This window comes from Carettochelys insculpta, chromosome 17, assembly GCF_033958435.1.
Source record: "Carettochelys insculpta isolate YL-2023 chromosome 17, ASM3395843v1, whole genome shotgun sequence".
In the NCBI taxonomy this organism is placed as follows: Eukaryota; Metazoa; Chordata; order Testudines; family Carettochelyidae; genus Carettochelys; species Carettochelys insculpta.
Window position 1 is genome coordinate 22955097 of NC_134153.1, and position 24108 is coordinate 22979204.

The 24108-nt window shown below is 52.0% G+C and overlaps 1 protein-coding gene across 3 annotated transcripts in view; it reads right to left on the reverse strand.

The window, feature by feature from the left end:
* The window catches only part of KCNS1 (potassium voltage-gated channel modifier subfamily S member 1), a 29406-nt gene extending 5518 nt beyond the window's left edge, over positions 1–23888 (reverse strand). The window contains exons 1-3 of one of the 3 annotated variants that reach the window (XM_075011643.1): positions 23671–23888; positions 16300–17292; positions 2931–3026 (exon numbers count right to left, since the gene is read on the reverse strand). In XM_075011643.1, coding sequence (XP_074867744.1) covers positions 2931–3026; positions 16300–17265 — 1062 coding nt within the window. In that variant the 5' untranslated portion in view covers positions 17266–17292; positions 23671–23888. Of the gene's footprint in view, positions 1–2930; positions 3027–13384; positions 13638–16299; positions 17293–23670 lie in introns of those variants that run through there. The other 2 variants (XM_075011645.1, XM_075011644.1) reach the window with 2 other exon arrangements.
* Positions 23889–24108: the final 220 nt, after the last annotated feature.

Here is a 24108-nt window from a genome sequence, read left to right on the forward strand (position 1 = left end):
CCTGTCATCCTCTTCCCTTTCACCGCGGGTAAGCCAGCATTCAGAGGAGGAAGGAATTACCTCCTGGAGTCAAGACCCTGCCAGCCACTTGCAGCTCAAGGGAAGGGCAACAGCCAGGCAAGGCTAGAGTGGCTTTTCTCTCCTCATTTCTCACAGCTGTTTTGTTGGTGGGAGCCTCCATCCCTGCTCCTTGCCACCAGGCCCCAGGAGGGATGGACCCATCCCTCTGGCAGAAGATGAGAGACAAGGTATCCCCCTGGGTAAGTTAGTTTCCTGGGGAGCAATGCAAGGCAGTCTCAGCCCCCGGGCAGAGCATTCTGCCTTGACAGCACTCCCAGCCACTGTTCTATATGTTTTCACCCATACGTAGAATAAATTTTATTGTGTGCACCGAGTCATGTGCAGGTGCGCACCAGCAGTATGAACACAGGCTGTCGGCTGGGGGCACTCTGCCAATCAGCTGGCTGGCATTTGAATTTCTCCTGAGCTGCTGCCAAAGCGCTCGGCTTAAAGGGAACACTGTTCCCAGCTCAGAAGGGCTAGAGGGCGAAGATTCACCTGTCACTTTAGAACGGTGGCACCCCTCACATTGCACTCGATTCCTGGGCTGTGCTGGAGGCTTTGCTTCTTTGGTGCTTTCTGGAGCCCCACAAACAGCAGAACCCTGCAGCTGTTCTGAGGGTCAAACACTCCAAGTCACAGCCTGGCCAGGAGCTGCAGTCGGATGGGGCAGCTGTGTTGGGTTTGGCTAGACCTTGGAGGGGGCGAGCGGTGTAGGCGCAAGTGCGGAGGTGAGAGCAGGCAGAGCTCAGAATAGCACCAGAGAGTCTTTTCCCTGAGCAGCAGCTGAGTTCTGCCCTTACCCCACTCAGTCCAGCTGTACGGTGCGCCCCACAAATCCCAGGACTCCCAGTCCTTCCACACCCCCTGCAGCTCAGAGGCAGGACTTGGCCCCAGGAAGATTAAAAGCTGTAGGCATCACTTCCTTAGTGCAGATAACGCCGACTGGCACGTTCCAACCCGGGGGTCCCCAGTTAGGCTCCCACCTCCAAACGTAGACACTTCCATGTGCCTGGCTGGATTTGTAGAGGTGCAGATGGATACCCATCACTCCCCTGGACATGGAGCTGCTCCACTGGGAGATAATGGGAGGGATGGCTGGAAGCTGACAATGGCCAGTCACACTCGGGCCCACTGTGGGCCTGGGTCGTCGTCTCGGCTGCAGGAATCACAAGGGGCGGTTGAGGTTCAAGGCTGGAGCCTTGTGACTTCCCCAGGCTGAGGGTTTGGTTTCGTCCACAGTTTGGTGGTGCTCCTGGCACCGCTGCTGCATTTGGGCAACAAGAAGCCCAGGAGAGTGATGCAGGACAACTGCCACATGCAAGCCACAGCCCTGAGGTGCTGTCTTGCCAACAGGCCGTGTCCGTAGCCTGTCAATCTATCAATGCCATCCCTGCATGTGGCACTGTCACACGTCGGGTGGGGGAGAGCAGGACTGACTCATCAGAGGGGAGGAATGCGTAGTCGCATGGGGCCCACCAGCAGCCTGCTATTTATAGACAGGGACTCAGTGATAGAGGGGGAGGCGCAGTGGTGTAGCGGCAGCATCTGGAAATCAAAAGGCAGACAGTTCAGAGATCCAGATCTCCATCCGACACCACGCAGAGCTAGAGGGCAGTGGGGGAGGCTCTGACACGGGGAGCTAGTCAAGGCACAGGACTCCAGAGGTCGGTGCGGCAGAGAAAGGATTACAGCAAATAAAATCTGATGTGGATGTAATTTACACCTGGCGCTAATGGGCTGCAACCTCCTGAATCGATACCGTATGCGAACCTTTTTGCAGTGATCGTTACTTTACTTCCAGCTTCTCCTCCTCAGCCTCTGGGGAGCAAAAAATCCCAAAGTGCCCAGTGGGTGGAGGAGAGGAAAAGTATTCTTCCCAGCACAGCTTCGAAACAGCAACAGAAATGATTACGGGGCTGGAGCACAAGGCCTGTGAGGATAGGCTGAGGGACTTGGGCTTGTTTAGTTTACAGAAGAGAAGACTTAGGGGTGATTTAACAGCAGCCTTCAACTTCCTGAAGGGGAGCTCTAAAAAGGAGGGTGAGAAACTGTTCTCAGTGGTGTCAGATGGCAGAACAAGGAGTAATGGTCTGAAGTTGGAGGGAAGAGGTGTAAGTTAGATATTAGGAAAAACTACTTCCCCAGGCGGGTGGTGAAGCACTGGAATGCGTTGCCTAGAGAGGTGGTGGATTCTCCATCCCTTGAGGTTTTTAAGTCCCAGCTGGACAAGGTCCTGGCTGGGATGACTTAGTGGGGGTTGATCCCGCTTGAAGCAGGGGGCTGGACTAGACCTCCTGAGGTCCCTTCCAGCCCTGTGATTCTGTGAGCTTCCCACCCCTTGCCCTGGGCCCCTTGGAATGGAGTCTTCCTCCTTACACCCAGACACGCTCTCCCTTCAGCTTGGCAGGACTGTGGAGCACTTCTCAGGGGAAGTTTCTCCCCTGCCGCCCCCTGAAATGATTTGCGTGTGGTGTTGGCAGGAGAGGAAGCCTTGTGTTCTTGGGAAGGAACCAGGAGGGCGGGCGAGGGGCTGTCCTTAGTAACCAAGGGGCTCTTTGCTTTAGAAACACCTCTTCCTTCCCAGGCTTGCAGAAGCAGCTAATGAGAGCCAGACTGACTGAACTGATGGACCCGCTCTGCTCTTCTAACAGAGAGCAATAACATCTCCAAACCCCTCCCATAAGCTCAAGCGTTTGGCGCAGACTTATCTCCATTCACTTGGCAGCGTTTGCGGCATGAGCCCAGGCAGAGGTGGCAGACAGTAACAGTTTCTTCCCTTTAACAATCTCCTTCCTTAAACACAGGCAGGCGGCTTTTGACAGAAGTATGTCATCTTTTGGCACTTTCCAGCCCCGGGGGATAGTTACCTTGAACTGACCTGGAGTCCTTTCCTCAGTCATGGCAGATCCAGGCAGGGCAGGAAAAAGATGGAAATCTTTCGAGAGGGGATGTTTTCTCAGGAGCTGGTTTACACAGGAAAGCCACAGGGGTGTGATGTCAGGCGTGAATTTAAACTGATCATTAAACCTGTACCAAAGGCCATGTGGACACTCATTTCAGGGTAAGAGCGGCTTAGGGTGCTTAAGCTTAGCTCGACTGGGGTCTGGTTTCACTGAACAGAAATGAAGTGCCGTCCTAGCCTAGCAGTTAGGGACAACGAGGTTTTTTTCCCAAGTACATTAGGAACTAAAAGAACCCTAACAGTGGTAGGGGGATGCTACTCGATGGAAATGGTGATTTATCACAAATCATGCAGACAAAGCAAAAGTGTTCACTAAACATTTCTGATGGAGATGTGGGGAGAGGGATGATGTAGTCACAGCCTGTCCCACCCACTAGCTGCTGTTGAACGTCCCCCCTAACATTAATTATTTTTAAATCAGCAGACAACTTACTGCCCAATTGTAGATACAGTGACTGAGGGGCTCAGTGAACCATTAAATCTCAGAATACTGGGGAAGTTCCAGAAATCTGGAAGAACACTAAGGGTGTGACAATAGTTTTATAAGGTAAAGAGAGTGACTTGGCTAATTTTACCTCAATACTGTGTCTACTTCTGATGCCCACCCTTCAAACAAGAAGTTGAAAAACTGGAGAGGGCCCAGAGAAGAGCCATGAGAATGGCTAGGAAACAGGCCTTGGAGCGATAAACACAAGGAGCTCAAGCTATTTAGCTGGACAAAGAGGAGGGGAAAGGGACAACTTGATTGCAATCTGTAAGTGTCAGCAAGGACACCAGGCCTGTACGCAGGAATTTCTGGTGGGGGGGTGTGTGGGTGCTATTTTTGCAAATATGGATCACTCCACCCCCAGTGGGCTCTCCTTCTCCCTCTGTCCTTCTCCCCCAACCCCCGGCTCTCCAGCTTGCCCTGCCCCCAGCTTCCCTGCTGCCACCCCTCCAGTTTGCACTCCACCAAGCAGCCCCCTCCCTTCTCTCTGCTAGGCTCAAAGACCCCCATCACCCCCCACTTGGAATAAACACTCCATCCTTCGCTCGGCACAAGAACCTCTCCCACCCTGCCCCCGCTCAGCCTGAGACCTCCCCACTTGGCCTGAACACCCCTTCACCCCTGCGTAGACTCCACCCCTCCCTGCAAGGCCCCAACATCCCCCTACCCAAACACAGCTCTCCCAGCCCCAACACCCTCCCACCCTTGCTCAGCCTGACCCCACCCCCCCATCCCAATATATCCCCTGCCTGAACACTGAGCACCCCTTATCCCACCCCCACATACAGGCCTGGAGACAACATTTGATAATGTTCAGCTTAGCAAAGGTATAACATGCGACAATGGCTGCAAGCTGAAGATAGCCAAATTCAGACTGGCAATAAGGGGTACAGCATTAACAGTGAGGGTAATTGAACACCGGCCACAGCACAGCACCGCCCTCCCCGGCTAATCCGGCTCCAACCAGACAGCTCAAGATCACTTAGCAATTGGTTGGTCTCAAAGCACTTGGCCATATCAGGATGGAAAACTGTCTCCCATCCATCAGTCAAATGGGACCATCCTTCCCATGGACCAGTGGCATCTTCAAGCTGAGCCAAGGCCTGAAAACAGCCAGGAACATGTCAGAGACACCTAGTCTGTCCAGATGTCCCTGGCAGTGAGCGAAAGGGCCGCTTGGCTCTCTCTCCACCTGACGCACAAGAACAGAATCGTTCCTGATGGGAAGCTCTCCAAGGGCGCTCCTTGTCCTGTGATGTTTTTACCATCCCCCCATGGTACAGCACTAGCTAAAACAGAGGCAGTTCCCGCCCCCCTCCCACTCATCAGCTTGAGTCAAGTGCCAGGGAGATGTTTCAAGGCCTTCACCCCTCATTAGCTCCTTATTGAAGGTTGTCAGAGGAGAGACCACCCGCTCTGGCTTACTCAGGTCTCCAAACTGCAGATGTGGCACTGAGCAGAAAGTGCAGCAGAGTCTGACCTTACACAGAACTGGCAAGGACTGGATGAGCCGCTGCCATTGAGACAACAGCCGTACGCTCTGCTTCTCCCGGCTGGCAGAGGGCAAGGACAGGACTTCGGTCTGTGCCGTGCTGAGGAATCCATGCAGCCTCACTGCCCTAGCTCCTCAGAGGTGATGGTCTGCTAGTATCCCATGTAGCACAACAGAATCGCTCCTTCAGATGCACCCTGTTATGTCAACACTTCAAAGCAGAAAATCAGTGCTAAGGCAACAGTGCGGAAACACCAGCTGGGGACTGTGGCAGGGTGAGACGTTCCCTGTCGCTTCGTGCTGAACTGAAGGTGTTTGATTTGCCAAGATCAGCGCACAGGCCCACCCAGCATTACGGTTCTCACTCAGACCTAAAGTACAGCCTCGGAGGCTGGTATCCTCAGCAGCTGCAGAAGAATCCAAGGACCCAGAACGGTGCAAACATGCAGCAGCTGGTCTCACATGGTGCACCGTTCATGATGTGTGTCCGTGGATTGGGAAGAGGGCTGGTCCTGAGAGGAAGGGAACAGAAACCACCATGCTCACCTTTGGTGCTGTACGCATAACGACAGAACCACCAGAGCCAGCATCGGAAAGGGGGCTGGAGAAAGAGGAAGCCTTAGAGCAGCGATGGGAACTTCAGCTCGTGGGTGGGCTGCAGGGGTGGCCCACCTTTGTCTCAGGGGGCCACAAGATCATCGAAACCAAGACAGTCTCCTGAGACAGGGCAGTTTTGGTGACTCTGCGTATGTACCCAGAATTCGCGGGGTGTGCTGACTTGATCGGATGCACAGCTCCTCCAAGATATGCCTGCACGGCGCCCTAACCTTGAAATAAGCTACACAATTTGCACTACACAAATTGCACGGCTTATTTCAAGTAGGTTTCGAAATGGGCCATTTTGGCATGTGGCTCTGTCTCAATGGCACCACATGCTGAAATAAAGCCCTATTTCAAGGTATCCCTGTATTCCTCCTGCAGTGAGGAGTACAGGGATGCCAGAAGAGTGCACCTATTATCTTGAAAACTTTCGAGACTACGGGTGTATGTGTTAGACGTGGGCAGCTATTTTGGGACACCTCTGTATCCGAGATAGCGCCCGCCGGGTAAACCTAAGCACCATGTTGTCTGCAATCGGCACCCACGTCACTTCATGTGCCTTTCCTTTACATGCACATCACTTTAATAATAGTGGTAGAAAAAAAACTGCATGGACGGAAGGACTGTGACAACCTTGAATATGGACAATGGTTAAAAAAAAAGTCTCGTGGGACACACAGAACCACAATGGGCTGCAGGTTGCCCACCGCCAATGCTCCCTCTCATCTTTTCTATCCATTTGCATGTTTATTCCATTCATGTGCAGAATAAATTTGTGCTCTGAGGCGTGTGCAGATGCGCACCACCAGTAGAAACAAAAATCTAGCTGTAGTGCTCTGCTAATCAGCTGGGCAGCATTAGAATCTCTCCTGAGTGGCCAAACAAGCACCCAGCTTAGAGGGAACAATATCCACCCCTGCCCTAGAGGTCAATATCAAGTGTTGGGAATTACACACCTGCCTCTGTTGGGCCTTATTGTTAACAGACTTCTGTGCATGACACTAGAGAATAACTCTTTCCAGCAAACTTGGAAACCTGCACAGGCCACATAAGAGCTCACTGCTAAAGCTTGAACCATTTACTAATGTGATTGTGTGACAATGTTACCTGTGACAGCCGGAGCTGGACTTGTGCTCTCTGGATAGCCTCAGGAGTTTAGACACTGGGGAAAACTGACACAGCAGTAACTTCCCTGGTTAGCTGATGCAGTGAATCTGTAGGGATTGCATTCAGTCTCTGTCACTTGTCTGAGCACCTAGCAAGAGAGCTCCAGAATGTTACTGAAGGAGGATGGATTGATGCTGAGGGCTGGTAGGAGAGCCCGAGAGGATGAAAGAAAGGCTAGATGGGTCAGTGATGGCTGGTGCTGATCAGGATTTGTCTGTCAAATTTTTGGAAGTTTTTCTTTTCTTTTTTTTTTTCAAGACAGAAGAGGCTGTTACTACAACACAGAAATGTTTCACGGGATGTCCGGCCAAAAAATCTCAGATGTGCACTCCCAAAATCAACATGGCGACTTTCCTTTTGCCTTAGGCTGATGGGAATTGTCACATTTTGGTTGGTCAAACCAAGCTAAAATGTTCGGTCTGTTTTACATTGATCTACGTGTGCTCGAGTGACTGCGGATCCCCACACCCTCATTCTCCTCAATGGGCCAAGGCTGGGCTACATCTTCCATGGTACGCTGTCATTTTCTCCCACCCCTGGCTGGACTACTGCAGGACAGTTACAGTTACCACTGTACGTCATGGGAGATCTAATCTGGGCAAGTAGATGGCCTGTAGAAAAAAATGGGGACAAACTACCCAGCCTACAACTCTGATGCAGAATGATGATAGTTCGTGAAAACTCAGATTAATGTCAAATCCATCCTCAACTAACATATTTTGATATTTCTGAATCTGATTTTTTCAGGAATTTCCATTCCACAAAACATTTCAGGATTGAAAGTCAGCATCCTGATTTGCAACCAAACCAAAATATCCGCATTTCCTATGGAGCAGAGAAGCAAAAGAATCCAGGAGGGGAGCTGAAGGGTGAGTAATCTGAGGCAGCTGAACCACCGTAGGACTATATTTTCTTTGACTGGTGGTTTGAGACAATTATGGCTCCTGAAGCGGTTTGTCCAGCTACTAATAATGTGCAAAAAACCCAGCGACTCAGAAGGCATGGGTCAGACAGGCAAGACATTTTGGAAGCAGAAAGGAAAGTTAGTGAAGACTTCCCAAACCAAATGAATCTGGAGACGAAATCCTGACCCCATTAGAGCTGACGGGAGTTTTGCCCTTGACTTTAACAAGGCCCAGATTTCACTGTGGGAGCTGCGCTTGCAGGGCAGAGGGCCGCCACTCTGTTCTCTGGCCCTGAGAGAAGGGGTTAAGCCAGTCAGTACAGTAAGGAGAATGCTGCAAAAAGGAAGCCACTTGACTTGGTTTTCTTACCTTGTGTAAATTCCCCCAGTGGCTAAAAGGGACCTGTTTTCAAGGTGGGCCAGTGCAGAGGTAGTGTGAAGGTGGACGGGCAGATGGCAACGTTGGCTCAGGGGCACATTCTGAGTACGCCAGCTACATCACAAGGTAGTTTTGCTTGTGTTATTATATAGACAGGATCACACACGTAGCCTGGGTCTTGTGTGAGCAGCCACATTGCAAAGCCTGCCCTGAGTTACTGCCTCTACGCTGAGAGTTGTCCTCCCCATAGGACAAGGTAGGGCAGCTGCCTCAGGCCCTGCGCTCTTGAGGGCCCTGTGGTGACTGCCCCACCTGTCCTGTGGATGGGAGGGACAGGGCTACCTGGGGCTGAAGGTTGGGCGCGGTGGAGGCAGCAGGGGTCGCCCTCCCCACCACATGGGCAATGGGAGCTCAGCAGCCTGCTCCCCTCTGCACTGCCCTCTGGGCCAGCTGTCCCCAGCTTCTTTGCAGCAGCAGGAAGTGGAGCACCCAGGCAGCAGGGCCTCTGCTTTCTGGCACCCTGGAGAAGTGGGGTGCAGCAGCCCATGGTGTGAGTGTGGGGGCAGCAATCCCCTGTGCAGCATTGCTCTGGGAAGGGGCAGGCAGGGGTGGAGTAGGTGTGGGCTGGGAAAGGGGTGAGGCCTGCAGCATGGCTGGAGTGGGGTTCCACATGCCTGGGGCTCTGGAGGGGTTTGCCCAGGCCCTGCACCCCTTGGGACAGCCCTGTCTGCACTGCAACTACCTCCCCTTTGTGTGTTGCTCGGACATTTGGGGACATAGCCCAGGATTCTTCGTGCTGCAATAAACTGAACTGCTCTGATCTTTTCCCAGTGAATTGTGAGAGAACTTGTCTGTCCCTCTGGACACACCAGGGGAACTGTGGGTAGGCACTGGAGGATTAGCTGTTCTCCCATGCGTCAGCCTGCGTTCTCACTGCAAAGCGGGTAGTTACCAGCCTGAGTGAAAGTGCAATCCGGCTGTGATCTAAACCACCCTGTCAGGTTAGCTTGCCTGTACTGAAAGCCCCATCAAGCTCAGGGCGAGAGGTCTGTGTGTAGACAGGAGGACGGCTACAGGGAACGCCTAGGTAGGAGCCCAAGCTAACTCGGCAGTGAAGCTGTCCACGGAGATGGACAGAACAGGCGTGGATTGGCGCACTGTGAAAAAGACAAACCAACCAGGCTGGTGCTAACTATTAAGTGACTAAGAACTAGCTGATCTAAGAGCTTCACTTCCCGATCTGAAGCTAGTGACAGCAGCCAATGCCGCACATGGGCGAGTTGGTAGCCGTGCTTAGATTCTTTTTATGGGCTGCGATGTGGCTCCTACTAACTTGCTTTTCACCGTTAGATGAAGGAAACCAGAATTCAGGTGTTCGGCTGCTGCAGGATGTTTTACCGGACTGTTTTGTTTAGCCACTGGACAGCATTTACAGATACAGATGCTCCCAATGAAAACAGACATGCAAGCAACTCGGAGGAAGAATGTTCATGGTTAAGATGAAAGAATGAGTAGGCCAACTCCATAGCAGGGCTTATGATGCTATCAGTAACTGTTCAGGTCTGGCCCATAATTTCAAGGAGGAGCAATGTAACCCTCGTCTCCCGTCACCTGCAGCTATGGATGCCATCCTGTGGGAGAAGCTGGGTCAGAATGTGCAATACAGCCTCCGATTTTCATGGGCTTACGAACTGGCTATAAAACACTTGCCCCAGGGTGGAGCGTAGCAGGAACTCAGGGCCGAGCCTGGCAACAATAAAGAGAGCCAGATTGTTTATACATTTGGAGAGAGTATCTGTTTAGCCCCTGGGAGTTACCGGAGGGTTAGAAAGGGAGAAGTCGAGTGATTCTGTATCTCAGATGTTTCAGTCTCACAAACTGTGGCCAGGAGTAGAATACAGCAGCTTGAGGAATCTCAGCTTGTTGTGATTGGAAATTGGCCGCTGCTTGTGCACAGTCATTTTTTTGCTCATTGGTAACTTCATCAGAGCTCAGATGCATCTAGTAAGTGACTGCACAAGAAACTCTGTCAGCTTGGAAGAAATTACTATAATCACTTCAATACCAGCTGCTTCAGAAAACTCCCTGCTAAGCAACTACTGGAGCTAAACTCTGATGAAATCGAAGCCCTGAAGTCACAGAGGTTTTCCCATTGCTGGGTTTCACCTGAGGCAGGCTAGGCCTCTTTTGCAGAACACACAAGATATTTTTCTGTAATGCAATAAAGGAAAATCAGATGCATCTAAGATCATATCTTGGGACAGCAGGGGGATGATTCAAATGAATAAACCACAAGGACAACTGAGTGAAGACTGGACGATGCTCCTTGGTCATAGTCTGTTGTGCCCATGTGGTACAAGACTCTGGTACCATGGTTCCTGTGCAGGCACAAGGGAAGATTAAGGGGAAGAAGGAAGCTCTTCTGGAGAAAGCACTGGATGGAAACTCTACAGACTTGGGTGCATTCCCTGGTTTACTTGTACACTCCCTGTCTGACTGTATGAATCGATCCCTAAGTGACTTGCCCAGGGTATTTAGGATCTAACAATAGTTGCCTACTTGGATTTACAAAAGCAACCGAACTAGGTTCTCCTGCTGACTTTCAATGGGAGTGAGGCACCTCACCTGTGTCTGAGAAGCACGACAGCTGCATCCTATATCCCAAACTGCCCTTCCAAGCAGGACAGGGACTAATTAAGGCACAGAAGTTCTCTGAGTTTGCCGCTACTGCCACGTCACTGGCCACTTCTTCTACAGCAGCGGTTTTCAACCACTGTGCCATGGCACACCAGTGTAACGTGAACTTTTGTCAATTCTCCCCCAAATTTTGTCAAGTTGCAGAGCCACTGTGAGAGGAAATGCCGACCCCACAGGACCCTGTTCACACCAGAAAATGGCTGAAATGCTGCTTCCTGGCTTGAATGAGCTGGCAAGGAGCCTGCGCCCATTCCCTGCTGTAGTAAGCGGGAGGGAAAGGGGAAGCCTGTTGGAGCTGGGATGCGATTTAAAGGCCATGTCCCGGCTCCAGTGGGCTGGTGGGGAGGGGAGCCTGCTTCCAGCAGTTACTCGTGTGCTCAACATCCCTAGAGTGGTGTTCGAGCGGATTTTGTGCTCACTGTCGAAGACGGTGTATTCTGTGGTGGATTTGAAACATTAAAGCATTTAATTCTTGTTTAGCTTGTTTTATGCACTATGGCCGTGTCCACACTAGCCCAAAACTTCAAAATGGCCATGCAAATGGCCATTTCGAAGTTTACTAACGAAATGCTGAAATACATATTCAGCGCCTCATTAGCATGCGGGCGGCCGCAGCACTTTGAAATTGACGCGGCTCATAGCTGCGCAACTCGTCCAGATGGGGTTCCTTTTTGAAAGGACCCCAGCTACTTTGAAGTCCCCTTATTCCTATGAGCAGATGGGAATAAGGAGACTTTGAAGTAGGCGGGGCCATTCGAAAAGGAGCCCCGTCTGGACGAGCCGCACAGCGGCGAGCCGTGTCAATTTCGAAGTGTCGCGGCTGCCTGCATGCTAATGAGGCACTGAATATGTATTTCAGCGCTTCATTAGTAAACTTTGAAATGGCCATTTGCGTGGCAATTTCGAAGTTTTGGGCTTGTGTAGACACGGCCAATACGTTGCAAACCTCTCTAGTAAGACTGTAACCATAGTAAACATAAGCAAATGTGATGTTTGTGAGCAATGGAGTCAGCTGAAAAAAGTGAGTGTGCTGTCGAATTGTTTGTCTCACTGAAGTGTGCCGTGTTAATTGAAAGATTGGGAACCACTGTTCTGCATGTCAGTTTCACACGGGCAGCCACGTAGCAGCATGGAGTGCCAGGGCCACGTGTTCAGAAAGTGTCAATGCACAGGTTGGAGGGCAGTGTTCCCTCTAATTTTTCCATCCATGGGCAGAATAAATTTTGTTACATGCACCAAGGCACACATGGATGTGCACCACCATAGAAACACATCCTGCTGTCTATGGGCGCTCTGCTAACCATCTGGGTGGCACCTGAATCTCTTTGGGGCAACTGCCCAAGTGCTCACCTTACAGGGAACACTGCTGGAGGGACAGAATAAAGTACAATACCCAGGAGCAGACAGTGGTGGAGGGGTGAGACGTGGCTGGGTCTGTCTGATCCTCTTTCACAGGGGCTGTTGTCCCCAGGGTGGGGAAGGCTTAGTCGGAACTAAGATCTGGGTCCAAAAACCACAGGACGTGATTTAGGCTAATTGCTTTAATGGGCTTTGGATTAGGCCATGGATGGTTTGATGAACGTCCACGGTTTCCTTACAATAAGCACAACAGCAGAAATCACTGTGGCACTAATGTTAATCTGTCCCCTTGCCAAAGATACCAACACCCTACTTCCCTCTTAGCACCAGCAGAATGAAATCCCACTGATGGATCTGCTCTCGTAGCACAGAGGAAATCAGTGGTATCAATACTTCAATTGCAGGACCCGCAAACAGACACTTAAATCTGATGCAGCAGTTTGGTGTTTTCAGTGAGGTTTCAGTCTCTCCCACATTACAGCTGCCCTTAATAGGATTGCAGGTAGATCAAGAGAGAGTTTGCTCAGCATCAGTCAGTCAATCAGTGACTCAGGCTGAGTAAAGGTCCATGAAAATCTTAATTCCTCAGGTTTCACCCTCTGTGTAACAACATACAATGAGCCTAAGTCCCTGCTCTGTCATTCCTGCTTAGCTGCGATGCTGAAATAGTTCAGGGAGCTTTTCCCACAGGTGTAGCTTTATTGGAAGGCTGCAACCAAGAAAGGAACAATTTTACACGATGTTTCTAGCCATTCAGTGAGGGGTGATTTGATAGCTGCCTTCCACTTCCTGAAGGTGGGCTCTAAAGAGGACGGAGAGAGGCTGTTCTCAGTGATGACAGATAGCAGAACAAGGAGCAATGGTCTGAAGTTACAGAGGGAGAGGTGTAGGTTTGATATTAGAAAAAAACTCTTTCACCAGGAGGGTGGTGAAGCACTGGAATGTGTTACGTAGAGAGGTGTTGGAATCTCTATCCCTAGAGGTTTTTAAGTCCCAGCTTGACAAAGTCCTGCCTGGCATGATTTAGTTGCGGGGGTTGATCCTGCTTCAGGCGGGGGCTGGACTCAATGGCCTCCTGAGGTCCCTTAACCATAGGATTCTATGGTTCTATAATCTTTTGCCAGATTCCTCTGCTAAATGCTCAGTTTTGACACAGGTTTTCAGAAAGAAAGATATTTTTTAAATCTACATAAGTCACAAGAACAGCTATTACTTTGACAGCAGCAACTCTTAAAAACCACTTGAAAACACGGATCTTAAAACATCCGGTATGTTTCAGGCCTTTATAACATGTTTGAGATTTTAAATCACACTATTTTTCAAGGATGCTGGTCTGGGTCAGGGCCTCTTGACCATACACAGATGAGGATCATAATACAGGTTCCTTGCATTATTTTTGTCCTGTGCATGTTTGAAAATCAATCTTCCCAGTTTCTCAGGTCTGGCAGACATTCCACCACTATCAGTGCAGGTATCCTGACCCCAGACCACTCTTGAGATCCCTGTCGTACAGGAGTGGCCACTATACTGAAAAATAAGAAATGGAAGGAGTTAAAAGCCAAAGTGATACCCTGCCGATCTCTACAAATGCCAAGATTTATTATTTATATTGCAGGAACATCTATGAGTCTCACTCATGAACCATCGCCATGTTGTGCCAGGCGCTGTACAAACATACTATGACATTTTAGATCAGATTGGAATTCTAATACCACCCCAAGTGTTCTGTCTCCGTGGCTAGCCAGGGCCTGGTGCTGACAAGTTAACATGGGTGCATGGGATGGTCATTTTGCATGACTAACAATGGACACCAAACCTGTGAGAACAACTCTTTGCAGATGGGCCCCTCAAGAGGGAATGAGAGAAAACAACGGGGAAGCCTGGTAAGTTTGCACTGGTGAGCTATTCACACGGATGAGGATATTGGAGGATCAGCAGTGTGTGGGAGTGGAAGCAAACATGCATAAGCCTGACACTTGGGTAGCAAGGCCTCTGAATTTTTGCAACATGAATTTTGTCGGACATAGCTGCCAAGGACTGGGGAAAATAGAGGTTGAGATTAATTGCTGTCTCCATGAGTTTTCTAAATTTGTATTTAGTGTCCGACGGTAGGGGGAGGAGGGCGTGTAGTTATCCCCCCAGCTCTTTGGGGACATGGTACTTTACATGAACCTCACTCTGCTGGCAGAAGGGGACTCGGGCTTTTTTGCAGAACATTAACTAGAAAGACAATGAAGCACAACTACAGGGAGGGAAAAAGCTGCCTGGCAGTTAGTGCCTCTGTCCGGCACATGGGATTCAAAGGAAAGGTTTTGGCCGCTGGGCTGGTGTGGAATTTATTTGTTACAACAGGAGTCTCCAGTGTTGCGACTCCGCACAGCTGCTGTTCTGATGATTAACTGTTTGCATTGCTGGAATGCTTGGCAGCTCCGCGCAAGAGGGGAGCTGACCTGGAGGAATTGCTGCAGGACTGAACTGCCTGGGATGGGCTCAGTAGCTGCTAGTCACGTGGCTGTGAGTGGAGAATGGCGGCGGGGGCGGGGGGGACTGGTATGGCCAGAGGCAAAGGCAACTGGTGAGGGAGAGACCTGGGAGGGTGGGGTGTCACTGGCCACCTGACCCCTCCTCCATCCAAGGCCCCGCCTCTCCCTGCCCTTGCTCTGCCTCCACCTCTTCCTGCAAGTGGGGCCATGGGTCTGGCACCAGCAGCAGGGCTCCACTCCCCAGATGCACCAGCAGGGAAGGGGGAAGTGGGGCACCACGACTCCAGCTCACTCTGCTCCTCTGGCCATGTGGGGGCAGTCCCACCCCCACCCACCAGCGACATGGCCAGAGGAGCACTTTGAGCTGGGACCACATGGATGCTGCCAGTGCATGTGGGTTGGGGGGGCTGAAGGGAGGTGCCAGACCCTTGCTGTGGGTGCCAGACCCCCCTGGAAGTACCCCCACTGGCTGCCGGCCGGCCCCTCCCCCACCAGCATTTGGGGGCATATGACCCCCCCACACCCCCCCCCCCACGGTGCCCCTGGCCAGAGGCGAGTGGGTAGGGTTAAAGATTTCTGCCTCACAAGGCTGTTTGTCCTTGCATGGCCACCTGAGGCAGGGCTTGTAATGACGCTGCCAACTCTCCCCCAGCCTCCCGCCGTTCACTGAACAGTAAAGGGCTGCATACCTGCTGCAGAGGGCCCCTGGTGTGCAGATTCCTCCTCTTCCGGTCACACTCGCGCAATGGCCATCTCTTCTGCAGAGCCTGAATCCAGCTCCCCTCACAGAGATCCTGCCAGCCAGTGTCTCAGCCCCTCAGGACTGCTCAGCCCTCAGCATTGCACAGGCACCCCTGTGTGCCAGCCTGAGACACTACAGACCGTGTAGAGGGCGAGTACCGAGACTTCAGTCCGGCTCTTTGTCAAAGAGCTACATTTTGTGCCTGGCTCTGGCCTGAATATTGTGTCCCAGGCCCTGTGATCCTGCATCTCCTCCTGTCTGGCGACCTTCTCTCGGCGCTGTTTGCCACTCCGAGCGATGCCCACCTGAGCCACTCGAGCATTGCGAGTGACAGAGCTGAGCTGGCCCAGCATCTTCTGACCGCCCTAGAGGGAAGGACACCAATGCTTGAGGGAGCTGGCAACACGCTCCTCCCCTCAGCCATGCTGGAGACAGAAGTGGAACCAAGCTGAAGAAGCTGGGTTTGGAGCTCAGCTGTGCATCCTGTTCCCCATGATGCAGGCAGTATTATTAGATCAAGAGGGGGGTTCTGGCTAGCTTGGTCCCTCTGAAGCCCATAGAACATAGAGGACAGCTGAATCCAAGGACCTGTTCACGCCACTGGGGCTATTACGTCTGTGCTTTCTGACCACCTGGGTACTCTATGCGCAGAGACTGGCATGGTGGAGTACCACGAGGCCATTAGCTTTATGTGAAGCATGTCTACAAATCCAAGTGTGGATACCTGTGCATCTTTGGGAGGCATGGGGGTGTAGATGTACAAATGGCTGTAACAACTGAAGACAGCAAACAGTGCCTAGTATACCAGATTATTTTAGTATACCACAAGGTTTGTGACATTCCATAATTTGGGGACCCCAGTGGATGTACGGTAGATACCTCTGCCAGCTACGTCTTACTGCAATCACAAACATTTCACACCTAAACACCACAGTGATAGATAAGGACATAGAGCAGTATTTACCTTCAAGGTGGCCCCTAGTGACCTCAGTCCAGTGGAATGCCGAGCCAGCTTCAGCACCCGGAATATCCTCATGAGCCGGAACACCTGCACCACCTTGCCCAGGTTCCCCAGCTCAGAGTCACTGCCCAGAGTCACCTCCACGAGGAGGGTGAAGTAAAAAGGCAGCACTGAGACCAGGTCAATCAGGTTCAGTGGGTGCTTGAAGAACTTCCTCAGGCTGGGCGCAAGCAGCAGGCGGGAGGACACTTCGAAGGTGAACCAGGCGATGCAGAAGTACTCCAGTTTGTGCAGGACGGGGTCATCCAGCGTGTTGTCATTCTCATCAAGTACCTGGTACTCAGGCATGCTGTGTATGCACATGGTGGCTATGGAAACAAGCACCACGCTGATGGACACAAAGCTGAAGAGCTTGCTGGGGATGGAGTAGCCTGGGTTTTCCATGGTGAGCCAGAGGCGCTTGCGCAAGTTGCCGCAGCGCAGGGTGCTGTACCGGAGCAGGTCATGGTTGAAGTCCAAGATCTCATCAGGGGATGTGTCCACGCTGCTGACCTCGCTCTCCTCATCCCAGTTGTAGTGACGGCTCTCCAGCTTACGCTCATGGTAGCGGTAGCTGCAGCAGGAGTCCAGGAAGAACTCATTGATGCCCCAGTACTCTATTTCCTGGCAGAAGGAGAAGACACACAGCTCCTCCATGACATGCAGCTTCCCGGTCTGGTAGAAGTGCAGCACGTATAGAAAGAAACCAGGGTTTCTATCAAAGTAGAACTCCCTGGCGCTTACATCATAGTCATCACAGAGCTGCAGGATGGACTCCTCTGAGTCACAGGTCAGCAAACGCCCCAGCCGGGTGTTGGGGAATTTCGAGAGAGCATTGGAGCTGAGCCTTCGTCGCAGACCCCCAACATTAATGTTGATGACTTCATCGTCAAAATCAGGATCCCAGTAGTTTAAGGTCTTGTTGACCATGATCAGTGCAGCTGCGGGTGGTTCAGCCTGTAGGTAATACACAGTGCAGCTGAGGCAAAGAAGTACAGTGTCTTTATACAGTGATCTTAAAAAACATAGGGACAATTAATCCATTGCTACCCAGGATGCATCTAGTTCACAACTTAGCTGAACAGCACATTTTTGTTAAGATGAGCTGCAAAGGACTTACAACCCGAAGGGTTTTTATGATGTTTCTCTTTTACCTTGGAAATGTGGGCGTGAGCCTCCGGGTTTGTTGAGGGTTACTGAGACATAAAGCATTTTACCGTGGCTGAAAGGATGGAGAGGTTCCCCTGCTCAAAGTGATCATTAACCATTGAAGTTATGTAGGGTGTAGTCCCCACCCACCCAAAAGAAAACAATTTTAAATGATCTGATGATAAAAACCCTCTTGCACTTGGTAGATTGAAGTTTACACTGTCAGCTCTTGCAACATCACCATGTCCTTGATTCTCCAGTCAGACAGCCTGATGGCCTTAAGACTTCTTTACCTTCTTATTAGATCGGATTGAAAAAATGTCATCGCCCATCAGAAAATAAAGTTTAATCACAATCAGAATGTTTCACGGGAATGTGCTTATTTCAGTGAAAATTTGCCACTAACACCAGAAGTTATGAAAGTGCAGCAATTAATGCCATCTAGACACACTTTTAGAGGGATGGCAGCTGACTTCTGCCTGTGAGCTCTTAAACCTGGGCACCTGCCCTTTGCTGGTACAAACACCTCTGGACACACTTGAAAAGATTCTGGGGGTTCAGAATCTGCACCTGTAACCCACACACCTAAGTGTGGTTAACTGTACCATGTACTGATACCTAGATCATTTCACAGAGAAAAATAAGTGTCCTCTACAGTCTAAGCTGAGAGGTAGCTGGCCTTTACCTCCAGTTGTAGAGGCACTTTCACTAAGCTCCAGAGGGCCCAGGTTCCAATCTACCTGTGGGTGATTTACACACCCACAAAACCCCCTAGGACAAATAGACTTTGACCACAAAAGCTAACACTAGAATTCTGTCCAGTTCTCATTTAAGATGCACACCAGGCTGTCTCAAAGGGGTCCTTCAGTGGGCTGGGTGGGGACAGAGCTGGAGTGGTGACTTCTTGGTCAAGAGACATTAGACTGCCTGAGCAGAGCTGGAATTACACAAACTAAACAACAGTTTAGGGCCTCGGGTTATGAGGCATCTTGAAATACAAAGAAATTACTTTTAGTTGCACCCTCTCCTGTTCACCAGTATATATGCAAATATAAAACTTTATTAGGCTTATTTTCATTGTTCTTCCTGTTAGAATAATACACATTTTTATGGTAATGTTATGGAGCCTCGTCAACTTGGCAGATCTTAGGGTCTCAGCGTGTTTTAATCCAGCCTTGTGTAGTGCTCGGTTTCAGAAATTGAAATTTCCCCCTGGACAGACATTATCTCAGGGTTTTCCCTTGATGGCTTTGATCAAGCTGATGTTTGAAAATTCCCTTTGTGAGACAGAGGAGCAATCAAATGCTGAATTTCTCCAATATAAAAGTTGCAGAAACACAACCCATCACACACAGAGGCTGACGCCATATGCCCCGTGAAAGACAGCAGCGACAGTGACAATAGGGAACCCTGCTGTGCGGCACAATGGTTAGAGCGCTGATCAGGCAGAAATTCCTTTACAGCACTTCACGGTGACTGCAGGAGAGGTTCAACTCAAGGGATATCGCTGCTGAGGTTTTTCCTGCTCTGAACTTTTTTTCCAAAAAAAAAATCTCAGTATAATATTCCAAAGCTCACTGGCTTCAAAGTGGAGCTGCCGAGGCTTTGAGGTTGCCACAAGAGCTGCCAACCTGCGATTTCGCACTGTGAAAGGGATGGAGTGAGATCAAGTGATATCCATTAATTATTAATCCTCTGAGCATGGGGAAGGAGCAAAGAGTTTGCAATTGGAGTTAAAATGCAAGCTCTTCCTTTGACATCTTCCACTCCATTGCTGAGCTTTGCTCACCACCACATTACACAACTGCATCCCCAGGGCATGTGCTTTTTATAACCCGGAGAACTGGATGTTTGTTGGTTTCTAATGGGTTCACAGGTCACTGGGCAAAAATGCAAAAGCCGGGACAGGCTGGACAAAGCATCCACTGCTCTCTGAAATCCAGTGAGAATGTGTTGTCAGTCAGGGAAAGGAGGGATCACTTTTATTCCTCACTTCTGAGGCTGTGCCTAATCCAGTTGTTCTCAATCTTTCCAGGCTACTGGACGCCTTTCAGGAGTCTGAGCTGGCTTGTGCACCCTGGCGTTTCATTTCCCTTCAGCTACTCACTTACAAAAAATCAGACCTAAAAATCCAAAAGCGTGTCACTGCACATTGTCACCAAAACATTGCTGCCTTTCTCACCTTTTGCATCAAGTGCGTCAATTGGAATATAAGCACTGTCTAGGATATAGAGAAGTACAAACAAGACATTGTAGGAAATTTTCATTTGTACTTACTCTGCTAGTGCTTTTCGTGTAGTCTGTTGTAAAACCAGGCAGACAGCTAGATGAATTGGTGTACCCCAGAAAGAACACTGCGTACTCCTGTTTGAGAACCACTGGTCCACACTTCAACTTAGGTCAGCATAACTTATGTCATGCCGGGGTGTGAAGAAGCCACTCCTCTGAGCGGCATGGTAGACTGACATAAGCACACGTAAGCAGAGTGCTATGTTGGCAGGAGAGTTCCTGCCATTGGTGGAGGTGGTTTTATGACACTAACAGAAGAGCTCTCTCATCGGCATAGAGCATCCTCATCAGATTGCTGTAGGGACACAATGCCAGGTAGCCTGGAGTTGAGCAGAGAGCTTGCAACTTTTGCTACAGAAGGATCCTTTTGGTCTCGGATGGGTCATGAAGTGCTGGTCAACTGAGAGACAGAGGCACACACGCACAAAAAAAAAAGAGCTGAGAGGGACTTTGGATGTTCCCCTTTCACAGGTCACACCCAGTCATCGGCAGAAAACCCACAGACAGGTTAGAAATGGAGGGTCTTGGGGAGAGTCCAATGCCAGATTTGTGCTAACCAGCCTGGGGGAGGCATTCTTTAATTTCACGGCCTCTTTGAGCTACAGCTCCTTAAAGGAACATGCACATCAATGCATAAAACAAACTCTCCCATTTCACTATGTCTGGAGGAAGCTATTAGCTGTGATAACCCTCTCAGCTTAAATGCATCACTCTTCTCCCTTTCAAGTCCTCTCAAAATCAACTTTTCATAATGAGGGAATGCTACTTTTAAGGGAGGAACTGGAATTTCCATGACCCCCCTAATCTTCTCCACAGACCACTTCCTCACAGTCCATCAGTGGTGAAGGGATGACTAATCCAGGTTCCTTCCAGAAGGAGGCCTGTGAATTCAAGCTACATTTCATCCGTGAGGAAGAGGCCTATCCTGATGTCACGCCTGAGCGTCAGCATACACCTCATGAAGCAACAGCAGGGAGGCCAGAGCTCACTGAAAACAATGGGAACTTCAATTGACTTCAGTGGGGTTTGGCTCAGACTCTTCAGGGAACAGGCCAGGTACGCAGGCTTAGAGGTTTGCATCTGTAGTCAGGGAGGGTGTCAAAAGCATTTGAATGCTATGCTCCAGCTTCACATTCCTTTCAAACGTAATAACGCTTTGTAGTGAGATCTTCAGACACAAGGTGAAATAAGCGTTTGTTTCCTCATAGCTTTTGGAAGGGCTTTTTTACAGCATAATGGATAGTGAATACGAATGAGACCGTCTGGAACTATGTGTAAATTTGCAAAATTTCCCCATGAGCTTAAAGTATTCCTTCAAAACTCTGTATCATAACTGAAAAAAAAAGGCATTGGGATAATGGGGGTCTCTTCTTGTTATATTTATGTACTGTATTGCAAGTGTTTTAAGGAAACACTCATCAGAATTACACACACAATATAAACAGATCCTAAAAATACTCTGTGCTTTTGAACGAAAAGCAGTGGCATGAAATCATTCACTTTCCAAAACATGTGTCCAAGGCAGTAGATATGTAATCTGAAATGTGTCCATCCACTATGCGCCTCGACCTCACCATGCAGGACCCCCAGCATGCCCAGACCCCATGCTTGGGTCTGCACCTCCCTGCGGGCTGGAGTCTGCCTCAGCCCCAAGGTCTGCGCCTTCCCTTCTCCGGATGGGACGCCCCTGGGGCCTGGGTCTGCACCTCCCCCCTGCCCAGGCCGCCGCCTCCCTCTCAACCATCCCTCCGGCCCGGCTCTGCACCGCCTGTCCTCCAGGAGGGACCGGGGGCTCTCCCCACTACTTCTTTGACAACCCTCTTTTCCCCCAAGGTTTTCAAACAGCAGTTATGAGTGTTTACTCTAAAATGCCGCAAACCTCTTTTGTCTGAAAAAAATTGGGAGGAATGAAATATATATTGAACAGTTGCTGGAAAGCTTAAAACTTGAACCTCAGCCCCAAGCACATGCAGGGAGTGCTTTCGATTACCAGCTTTCAAAGCTCTGCCCAGCACATGAATGGATACGTCCCATGCCCACTGAGCTGAGAAGTGAATGTCCCCACCAGAAGCTGCTACTCTAGCTCATCCAGTAGCTCAGTTTTAAGGCTTACACCCACCCTCACACCTGCAAATTCTGGGAAGACGTTTTTGGCAAATGGCTACAGACAAATCCCACGGATGTGTACATGGTGAGTGAACTGTGATGCACCAGGTGTGAAAGTCACCTGCAAAGCCTCCCTTGCGGAGGGGAGGGGGAAAGTGCTGAGTGCATTCACGCATGGCCACGAGAGCTAAGTGTAGCGTCTGAAGCCAAGGGAGCACGGCTGCAGGTGCTGCTTTGGGGAAAGGCACTTGGGGCCCAGCATCACTCATGGAATTCTCAGCTGTCGTCTCAGTACATGCAAAGGGCCTTTGCAGAGTCTTCTGACGGCTCCCCTGACTGACTTCTGTGTCTCAGAGGATGCCCAACAAGCCTGGGAGTGTGGCCCGGGCAGCTGCAGTTCGCCTTTAATGGGAACTCCCTGGGAAGGGAGAGAAGAGGCAGGGTTCCTCCTGTAACCTTTGCCTTGCTGGGCACCCTCTTTGTCCCTTGGAGGCCTGCTGCCCTCGAGTGAAGCAAAAGATCCCCATTGCTTCTAGTGGGTTTAGCTTGAGTGGGTGTTGGCATCTGGCCCGGGAGGCGCTGTGGTCCCTGGGGGAGTAAGCAGTCTCCTAGGAGCTGGAGCCAGGGCTCAGCCGAGTGCCCCAAAGTCAGGCCAGAAGTGCTCCGTCTGCTGCATTAGCTGGGGAGGAGCAGCTCAAGGTTCTCGGGGAAGTCTCAGGGCTGGGGACGCCCCTCCCTGCCCCCGGAGGCCTCCCCCCTCCCTGGGAGGTGGCTGTGGCCACCTCAGTGCAGCTTTGAAGCGCTACACCTGCCTTGGGACCCCAGCGTCAACTGCAAGATCCCCCAGGGCAGAGCCACCGCCTGAGGCTGCTCCGCCCCTGCTCCAGGTGGGAAACAGCCGGGCCCCAGGCGGCCAATGGGACCCCCCTCCCGCCAGCCTGTGGCTCTGCATGGACCGTGTGCAAGTGGCTCAAATGCCACAGGCCAGGGGAGCCAGAGAGCCCTGGGCAAGAGAGGAGGGGAAAACAGCCTGCCACTAAAGCCTACCTGAGCCTGGGGCACGGGTGGGCATGGGGGGAGGGGCGGTCCCACCCGCAGCCGGGGGACGGGAGGGGGCCTGGTCCCCCCGAAGGGCAGGAGGCGCAGACCTGGGCAGGCACTTGGGGAGGGGGTCCCCTGGAAGCACAAACCTGGGCACAGGGCTGGGGGAGGCAGGAACAATGGCAACAGGGGGTCCCGCTCGGGGAAGGGGAGGTACAGCCGGGGAGAAGTAGTCGGGGGAGCCCCCGGTCCCTCCTGGAGGACAGGCGGTGCAGAGCCGGGCCGGAGGGATGGTTGAGAGGGAGGCGGCGGCCTGGGCAGGGGGGAGGTGCAGACCCAGGCCCCAGGGGGGCCCATCGGGAGAAGGGAAGGCGCAGACCTCGGGGCTGAGGCGGAATCCAGCCCGCAGGGAGGTGCAGACCCAAGCACGGGGTCTGGGGAGGCTGGGGGTCCCGCGGGCGGGATTCGGGGCGCAGACCCGGCACGGGGAGGGGTCCCGAGAGGGGGGGGGTCGGGGCACAGACCCTCCACGGGGGGGTATCCCGCGGGGAGGTCGGGGAGCAGAACGGGCACGGGGGGGCGTCCCGCTGGGGGGTTCTGGGCGCAGAACGGGCCTGGGGGGGAGTCGGGGCGCAGACCAGGCACGGGGGGGGTCACGCGGGGGGGGGGGGTCGGGGCGCAGACCAGCCCGGGGCGGGGGCAGCCCCTGGAGCCCACCGAGGAGCTGGGCACCGCGTGCCGCTCCCTTACCTGCCAGCCCGGCCAGCCGCAGCCGTGCGTGTGCGCTCCCAGCCGGCCCAGCCCCTCAGTCCCTGCGCCCTCCACCGGGAGCCCGGCCAGCGCCCGGCGCCTCCATGCCGGGGCTCGCGCCCTGCCCCGCTGGAGCCCGGGCTGCGCTGGGGGAGCGTCAGGCACTTGCCCGGTCCCCGCCTTCCAAGCCCGGCCGGGAGCTCCGCTCTAGGCACCGGCCGGCCGGTCCCCCTGCTCCATCGCAAGACGGCGGAGCCAGCTGCCAGCCGCCCCTCTCTGCAGCGCCTCCCCGCGGGGGGCTCAGCACCAGAGCGCCCGGAGCCAGCCCGGGCCCTATTTGCACACACCCTGCCAGAGCGCACGTACTCCCGGGCACCCCCGCCGAATTTATCCCCACTCCCTGTTCCCCTAGGGCACCCCCGTCCTCGTGTATCCCCT